Source organism: Scophthalmus maximus, chromosome 22 (genome assembly GCF_022379125.1).
Source record: "Scophthalmus maximus strain ysfricsl-2021 chromosome 22, ASM2237912v1, whole genome shotgun sequence".
NCBI lineage: Eukaryota > Metazoa > Chordata > Actinopteri > Pleuronectiformes > Scophthalmidae > Scophthalmus > Scophthalmus maximus.
In genome coordinates this window covers 13,438,842-13,448,411 of record NC_061536.1, presented here as the reverse complement: position 1 = coordinate 13,448,411, position 9,570 = coordinate 13,438,842, and the positions used below count along the sequence as shown (strand labels likewise).

General features: G+C 42.2%; 1 protein-coding gene across 1 annotated transcript; it reads right to left on the bottom strand.

Moving 5' to 3' along the window:
- Window positions 1–3,300: 3,300 nt before the first annotated feature.
- Window positions 3,301–8,844, bottom strand: flot1a (flotillin 1a). Its single transcript, XM_035621396.2, has 13 exons — window positions 8,614–8,844; window positions 8,001–8,064; window positions 7,256–7,331; window positions 6,680–6,770; window positions 6,135–6,278; window positions 5,850–5,969; window positions 5,621–5,716; window positions 5,208–5,360; window positions 4,935–5,116; window positions 4,390–4,435; window positions 4,039–4,176; window positions 3,759–3,923; window positions 3,301–3,643 (listed from the first exon to the last, which is right to left on the bottom strand). Exons 2-13 carry the CDS (start codon window positions 8,041–8,043, stop codon window positions 3,623–3,625), a joined length of 1,275 nt encoding a protein of 424 aa, XP_035477289.1. The 5' UTR covers window positions 8,044–8,064; window positions 8,614–8,844; the 3' UTR covers window positions 3,301–3,622.
- Between the last annotated feature and the right edge of the window lie 726 nt (window positions 8,845–9,570).

Sequence of the window (9,570 nt, the reverse complement as noted above, 5' to 3'; positions counted from 1 at the left end):
CACACCAGCTTTTTAATGCATGATGGCTCAAATGAATTTCTCTCTTCAGTGTTACAGATCTCCGCAGCAATAAGCTTCAAGACATCATGCATACAATGAATTTCACTGACCTGAGAGACACAAGACACAGAGGAAGCGCCCGTCCTTCATGATGCTGCTCTGTGGACTGTTTGTGCCAGTTAGCCACTAACAGGGAACTTTTTAATAGGGACATTTAGGTAAATGCAAAACCCAGCTTCTCTTGTTCTACTTACAAAAGGCACTGTCCTGTTGCATCATTTATGCAAAAAAGGCAAAGATGTAAAAAACATATATCTCGTCACGCATCTCTGGTGACTTTCCCTGCAGGTCGTCCTGGTTGTATCTGACCGAGATAAACAGGTCTCTCGTCTCCACCCACCTACAGACGAGGGTGAGTGAATGGTATGTGTGTATTTCTTTACTCACGGCATTGGGCGACAATTCACCGTCTGAAGTTATCACTGGGAAAACTTGTTGAGAGGAAAGTCCCATCCTTCCACCAAGTTTAGTGGAAATCCGCTCATTCGTTTTGGCATAATCTTCCTGAAAAACAAACAAGCTAACTAACTAAAACATAACCTCCCGCAACTAATGATTATTTTCAATATCAATTACCAACCAGTAATGAGAAAAAAAATCTAAATTTTCTGACACATCAATGATCAAAATAAAGTTTATGAGGAGCCCACCATGCACGTAGCAGAGGACATCTGTTCTGTCCTCCAAGGATTCCTCATTATAACATCATGCAGTTGCAGTTCCAAAGAAACACATCTTGCCCTTTGAGGAAAATAAAAAAACTGGAACGAAAACACAGCAGCAACCATCATGCACAAATCGGAAATGTAAACAGAAAATAACAAATAAGCAAAGTAAAACTACATAAATAGATGAAAGGATATAATTGTTCTGTTTTCATAAACAGAAAAAAAAGAACATAAGTAGATTCCCTTTCTTTTTTTTGCAGTTTAATGACATTCATCATGTGAACAGGATGCAGAATTTCATTTCCCTCAAAAAACAACAACACACATTTCCTAAAGAGCACAGACAAATACAAAATTCAATATCTTCCAATTTTGGCAGAACTCTACCAGCAAACTACAGCAGGAGTTGAAATGACACAGAAAACTGATCTGGCTCAAACACATGAACGATGAAACACTGGGAGTTGCTTGTTAGTAAAAGTTAGTCGAGCTGTTGACGGTGACTTGTGAAGGAAAACGGTGCAACACTAATACTGCGTCAAATATCAAATATATATATATATATATATATATATACTGTATAAACACATCTATATGCATATATATAGTGTCACTTCAGAGTATTATTACACTTAAGAAGAAGCACAAAGATTACATTTTCTTTTCCTAGCTCGCAAATATAGGTAATCTGTGATCCCACAGCTGAGGAGCAAGAAGCGTCCTGACTGGGAGAAAAAAAAACATGCATCTCATAAGATAAAATTACAGTTTTGTTATAACAGTAGTGATCATCTTTAAATAAATAAAGTATGTACCTTTCAGAAAGGCTGTACCATACCCACAGCAGTGCAGGGGAGTAAACAGTGAGGCGTTCAGGGCTGGGCATCATGCAGGAAAAAGTAAAACGTATTGCTCGGTCAAACAAAATCAGACGTGCAATAAAGTTTCGTAGTACAAATTATGCTCAAGATAAGGAAGCTTGTGTTCATGGTTAAGAACTCTCGACTGTTGATGTGTCTCTCGACCACTTTTAGATCAGGAAAGACAGTAAGATACAGTGCCTATACATGAAATATGATTTAATACCCAGCCCCAGAGGTCATGGTGAGGTAGAGGGTGATGGCGTGATGAGGATTTTTTAAGAGCTTCACCCTAAAATCGACTTTAAGATGAGGAGTGACCATGGCTAAAAAACAACCTCTTCTAATTCGTTCTGTTCCTGATCAAATCTAGCAATTTTAGACTTTTTCATAAATAAAAAAAAAAAATTCATACATAACATTCCTTGTTTCAAAACAGATATGTCACAATTACACTGTAGTATTCTCATTGCTACGACACCTTTTTATGAAAGCTGCTACATAACTGGCCATAATAAAAACAAAAGGCACCGCTTTACTTAAGGTACACGTCCTGTATGTATGTGTGTGTGTATATATATATATTATATATATATATATATATATATATATATATATATATAAATAAATAAAAAAGTGTGGTGTAATTGCTGCTACACTGGTATTTTATGCCTGGCACTATATTACACTGGTATGCCTTGAGTAAAGGGTCATAAATAAATATATACCTAAAAAAAACCAAAGAACGTAAGACTTCAGCAGGATAAGACGAAGAACAACAAAGAAAATCACCCAGACATCGTGAATGGAGAACACAGAGATATAAAACAAGATTTCAACAAGAGCACTGATCCTCCACCTATGTGCCATTTCACCCAAAACTTACACCTCTTTAAAATTCATGGAGATATGATACAGTATCTGGATATGAATCAAAATGTCAGGTTTTGCCCTAATCCCGCAGTGGTGCAGAATCAAAAAAAAGAGAAAAGTCCTGGATCTGGATCACTTCCGAAAACTTGAATCACCCGATAAAGTTTCCACGCAAATCTGTCCCGAACTTTTTGAGGGATCCCGCCAACGAACAAACTAAAGTACCAAAAACGTGAATATACACAACAAAGCCACAGAGATTTACACATCCTAATTTCGATTTCATGTAAACCTGCAACCCTTCCATCGTGACTTCAAAGAGGTATGGATCATAACTCAAAACTACAGGCTGCAGGTTAGGGGTCAGGGTCAACTGTGTAAATGTTGTTAGCATCGGTCGATGAAGGTTTTTGATCCGTACGCATTAAACTCTCATGTTAAGATGCACTTAAGGTTTGGCAGCAAGGCAGCACACACAGGCAGTTATGGAGGAGACACTGCAGGCAAACAGTGGAGGAGGAAGGGGGACTGTTATTAGTGTGACACAAACACGAGAAGTTTGAAAAAGTACTGGGTGCACAGAGACTACAGTTACTTTTGTTGCTTGTTTCAATCAATTTGGATGGCAGGCGTGTCAGCAGACAGTTAGCGTTAGCAAAGGTTTATGGATGAGTCTCGCCGATGTTGCCGCCAGCCATCTCGTTGTGCACATTCTTCCACCGGTCAACCTAGTGCGAGCAGCTGTGGCGGGCGGGGCCTGTGTTATTTGCATCTCATGAATATTCATAGTCTCAGAATTCCTCAGTGAGGGAGAGAGAGTGGATGGTTTCCAGCCCCATTTCACTGGGTTTTTAAAAACTTTCTTTTGGGGGTAAACAATGTTAAACAAAATATTAGGCATAGCAGATTATTTTCATGTACTTTAAAACGTGACTGGAGGGTCTCTTTAAAAAACAACATCAACTGTAACTGTAGCGGGAGGAGTATACACAATACCTGAGCCCCAGATAAAAGCTGCTAATCAGCGACAAAAAAACGGTAACGAGTGCAACAGTTTGCCATTTTCCCTAAGCACAGAAACATCGCGACGAGATGTGGACGATACGACGACGGAGGGAGAGTGAAGTCGATCTGCCCGCTCGCCCGCTTGGTTGGTTCTCCTCAGCCTGTGCGAGCCGTCACCTGTGGAAGGGAGAGATGGGAGCGAAAAAAGCAGAGACAGATGTTCAGACCAAACTAAAACAAATGAAAAAGGAATACATGTTGGAAGGTATGTCCAGGAGAGAGTGACTGTTACCAGGGAGATGTTGATGCCGGTCAGTTTCTCCACCGCCTCCGGGAGGCGGGTCATGATGTCCAGCACCTCTCCCGACAGTTTGGCCGCGCCCACCTCGCCGCCTCCACTCGACACCATGGTGATTTTGTGGGCTTCACACAGAGGCCTGCTGATCTCTTCCGCCATCTGGTGGGAGAACACCAACAGTGTTAAAACCCGCGGGCAGCAGACGAAGAAAAGGTAGGTTGTATATTTGGCATTAATGGTCCTTCTGGACTGTAAATCATATTTTGTCTCTCACCAGAGGCAGTTTCTCCAGCAGCATGTCCACCATGGCTCCATCCTTGTACTGCTGGAAGGCCTCCGCCTTCTTCACCATCTGCTCCGCCTCTGCGCGACCTTTGGCCTCCACTGCAAATGCCTCGGCCTCACCTTTGATCTAAAAAAGGAGACAAAAAAAGAAAGAGATGCGTGCGCTTCCTTTACAGCTCATGGACAACCCCAAGCCACAACATGGCCACACCCATCTCAGATACTTTGTAAATGAGGCTCACACACACACACATAACATTGGTGGTGTGCACATAAGATAAATATTGAATATACAAAAAAGTTAGCGGAGTTGGGTTTCTGCTGCGGTGATGTGACTCACCCTGATGGACTCGGCTTCGGCTTCCGCCTCCATGATCAACTTCAGACTGAAGAAGTGACAGAGAAGCACAGATTCAGACCCAAACAGCCAATAAACACCTTTTTTCATATTTCAAATAACAATTATTTCCATTACTGATTGACCTTGCGCTTATTTTCTCGATTAACTAATTAGTTGTTTGGTTCATAACATGGTGCAAAATGTTGATCGTGTTTCCCAAAACCACCAAGATGATGGTTTTGTTTTGTCCACACACCAAAGATATTCAGGTCACTGTCACAGAGGAGCAAAGAAACCAGAAAATATTCACATTGAAGAAGCAGAAATCAGAGAAATTTGACTTAAAATTAAATAAATACTTTTTTAACCAATTAACCGATTATCAAAATAGTTGCCGATTCATTTAGTAGTGGACTTCTAATCGATTAACTGTTGCAGGTCTTCTTTTATCGTTAACAACACTAGAACATGAGTCCATCGTCCAGCGTCTTGTGTATTGTCTGATAGCCCGGCCGCCGACACCCGGCATCGTCCAGCAAACTCACCGCTGAGCCTCGGCCAGCTTCTCCAGGCGGTAGCGCTCAGCCTCTGCCGGTTTCATCACCTTGGCCTCCAGCTCCTTCTCCTTGCGGGTGATCTCCTGCTCCTGCAGCATGATCTGCTGCGTCCGCTCCACGACCTGGACCTGCATCTTCTCCTCCTCGATGCGCTGCTTCGTCTTCGCCACCTGGCAATGGGGAGAAAACAAATCTTCCGGACGTTAGAACTGAAAGAATTCTGTCGTGGCCTGATCCAGGTGGTATTTGTCTCTTGTGTACCTGCAGCTGATAGGCCATCTCCGACTCAGCCTTCTTGGTGTTGACCTCGACGTCGTAGGCGGCCTTCTTCAGCTCATAGTCCCTCTGGGCCTTTGCCATGTCGATCTCATTCTTGTACTGGGCCGAGACTTTCTCCTGCATCGCATGAGCTTCCTGCAGAAAGAGAGAGAGAGAGGGAGAGAGAGAGAGAGAGAGAGAGGATCAATGGGAATGACAGGGTGAAGTTGCTAAAAATACAGTTTGGTGACAAAGCAAAACATGACTACAGAAAAGAAGTGACGGACTACTTTGTAAACAGACTAATACATAACTACGGCATCAAGCACATTCTCAAAATGAAGAACACAATTTATTATACACCGTCAGAGGACTAACAATATCCTTTCAGATGGAAACAAAGTTCTATCTCTCACCCTGATTACAGCATCTCTCTTGTTCTGGGCCTCTCCGATGCGAGCGTCTTTCTGAACCTGGGCCGTGCGACCCTTTCCCAGTGAGTGCAGGTAATCCTGTGTGGATAATCCGGAAGAGTGGGATGAGTGTTGTGAGAGCAGAAACATCTACAGCTACGTAGCAACGCTTCTCCTCCTGAAAACCGCCGCGTGACGTGGTCTTTGGAGACGACGGCGAAGAGGCAAGTACCTGGTCGTCGTGCACGTCTTTGAGCGTGTAGCTGACCACGCTGATGCCCATGTTGACCAGGTCGGAGGACGCCACCTTGAAAACCTCCTCCGAGAACTTCTTGCGGTCCTTGTAGATCTCCTGCGAGAGGAAGATATTTACTTTTGACGCGGGAGTCGGTTCCACAATACCTGTGAATCATTTCCTTCACTGTATTAAGTTCAAAACAAAGTTTTATAATAGCTCTGTTGGTCAGGTGAAAAATCAAAAACAGACAGTATGTATCTCAAACGTTCGGCGTCTCACCTCAACAGTCAAGTGGGCGATGATGGCCCGCTGGTGGCCCTCCAGTGTCTCCAAGGCGATCTGAGCGATCTCCGGTTCCGACTTCCCCATGAACATCTGGCAGGCGGCGGCCAGCATCTGCTTGTTCTGACCCTGGATCTTCATCTGCGGGTGAGACGGCAACTCGTTTGTAATTACAGACTGCGGCACATCGCTGATGAGGTCGTCGGGGGGAAATTTCTGTCCTGACTCTTTGGAATGTTTAGTCTAGTTGCAAGGTTGGCGGCCCTTTGTCCGAAATTTGCTCCCAAGATCCCTGAGCACCTACCAATTGAGGGCCCCCGGGTTCGATGGTGTTTGAAACATAAGATGACCACTATTGCCCCTGGGTCTCTCAGCGCTCACAGTGTCAGGGCCTCTTGGCAAATTAAAAGACCGGGCTGACCACTAGGGCCCCTAGGACCTGCGGAGTAGCATGTGCCAAACACGTCTCAGCGTGGGAGACATGTGCAGCCCGGGGGCCTTACGTGATGGGGACCATGATCCGGTCCTCTGTGCACACTGACCTGGGCTATCCCTGTGACGGAGATGGGCACTCCGTGGCGGGTGTAGACTTTATCGCTCTTCACATTCAGAGTCAGAGTGTTCAGGGAAATCCTGTCAGGGGTAAAGGCGCACAAAGGGAAAAAAATAAAATAAAATGTATTGATTGATTATAAATTGCTCTAATGGTATACATCAAAGTAAAGTCATTTCCGCTTTTTGGATTCGTCAAGCTGAGTTGCAGGCAGTGAAGTGCAGGGTTGAGCCGGTACAGGATCGAGGCCACGCAGCTACATCGCAGGCAAACGAGCATTAAGTGCGGTGCCTGGAACAGGAAGTGGATTTCATGTGGGAGGAGCAGATCCACATGAATCCTGGTCTGGTCTGTTCGCAGGCTAATAAATTACATTTGACAGGGATACAGAAACAAAACTGCTCTCATGAGGCGGTTGTTGGCCATAGTTACAATGGTTACAAAAGCTTTAAATGTAAATTAAAGTGGTGTACACAACAACATCAGGAATTGAACTGAAGATCAGTAAACAACAGCGGATGGCAGAAGATACAAAAAGAAAAGAGAGATTCGGACGTTAGCCTACCTCTGTATCTGCTGAATACACGGGATGACGAACACTCGGCCTCCAGGGATCATCAGTGGAGGAGAACGACAGAAGCCTGGGAAGAGATCAGAGACCAAGAGCAAGCTCAGATCACAGAGTCGCTGCTTTACTAGGTCTTGTAGATATCACAAAACTACAGCAATACAGAAATAAATATATGTATATATATATACATATATATATATATATATTAATTTGTCAATGATTCCTAAGATGACGATAACAAAACTTTACGACAAGGAAATGTAACTGAGGCTTGATATTTTAGTTTAACCATAAAAAACGTTATCATAAATAACTATAAATAAAAAAAAGAAAAACAAATACGACCAAATATATAGAACTAGAATTAAGAAAATCGAACACAATTTATTTCACGTGAGACTTAAAAATTCCCTGCATTATTTATTCTGTACAATAAAAGATTTCATATGCAACGATATGATATCTCTGCGAAAGGTTCACGTCGGACGATGTTATCAACCGACCCAGATATCGGTTGGACTCTATACACAAAAGCTAAAATCCAGAATTCCTTCGTCTAGAGTTCTGTAACATGGACACGATTCTTTTCTTTTGAATTATTTGTACAACGGGAACATTTTGTCCACTTTGGACACAAGCCTTCAAAATGAATGGAAAACAATGAAAAGCAACAACTTCTGTACATACTCAATAAAACAATGTTTTTTTTCTATAGCTAGCTGTGGCCCATCATGTTTACCTGACACCACCATAGCCTCGTTGGGACCACAGGTGTAGAACATGTCTGCTGCTCCTTCTTCAAACTGGAAACAAAAACAGAGCAGCAACAACATACTTGAAAGCAGCTAAAAGGAGCTCAGGGTATCACAAATCGACTTACACTTTTAAGATAAACCTTACGACATTCCTTTTTAGTCTGTCTTTCTCTTAATGAATTTAATATAGAACATGTTTTACTTATGTTATCCACTGATTTTTATATATGACATGTTATGCATTGGTTTATATTTTTATTTTCATGTATGTAAGCTATCTAGGCTACTTAGGTGCCATGCATTTATAATCATATCCCATTTCATATTGCTCTGTTTGTGTTTTTCTGTTCAGCTCTTTGTATTGCAATTCCACTTACACTTAATACATTTCAATATTTTTTCAAATATTTTTTTTTTTACGAGCTAACCTTCTCTGTTGTATGTCTGCCATAATAAAAAAGGGAGGGAGGGGAGAAGAACAAAATCTAATTTACACGAATGTTGCGCAGTGAAATCTACACACACACACACACACACACACACACACACACATTTGTGTTCATAAACAGCGACTAGGTGAGGATGCGATATATTTACCTGCTAAGACGAACGAGGTGCTGTTGGTAGAGAAATAAACGGTGTCCGTTTCTTTACTCCCCGGTGTCGGTTGTTCACGTCAGGCTCCGGTGGCTGATGATGACGATGATGATGATGATGCGGACAGTAAACACAACACGGAGTCTCACTCTGCAGCTCAGCGGATTCTATTGAGCACGCCCATCGCGCCACCGGCGTGCCTCCGCCACCTGGTGGCGCGGCGCAGAACTGCATGCGAGAGTTTTATCAGGAGGCAGGTTCAGGTTTATTCCCTTTGCTTCAATGCTACTGGGCTTGTAAAAAAACACTTGTATCCGGAACTTAAATTGTCTATTCTAATTTTAGATAGACTCTATATATCTATATACACTCAAGATAAGATAAGTTGAGATAAGAAAGGATAAGATTAACCTTCATTAAAATCCAGAATTGACACAGCAGCACAGGGCTAAAGTGGGGTAATATTAATAAAGTAGAAATAGAAACAGAATCTGAGGTATAATTAACATAAAAAAATAGAAATACTATGCCATAACAAACACTAATGTATTATTTGCATTACTTATAATATTTGCAACCTTGACAGATCTTGAAGGAACGCGCATGTACATTAATGTAAGACTGCACATTTAATCCATGTGTGTTTATTTATTTTATTTTTTATTATCTGTTCTCTATTGTTGTTTATTTTGATTAACTGATTTATTCTTCAACTATTTTACTTTTTACTCCACAACATTTATCATAATACTTTAGTTTAATTAGATTCAGTTCGATTTTAATTCAGATTAATGGGGAATTACAGTTACACCCGGGCACTCCCTCTCCTCTTCCGGCCCTTGCCTTTGAGACACGGAGACCCCTTACGAGAGAAAATAAGAGGAAAAAAAAATCTATCTCCCCTTTCAGCCAATCAGCGCCGAGCCCTCGATCATAGCAGCCAATCACACGCGTGAA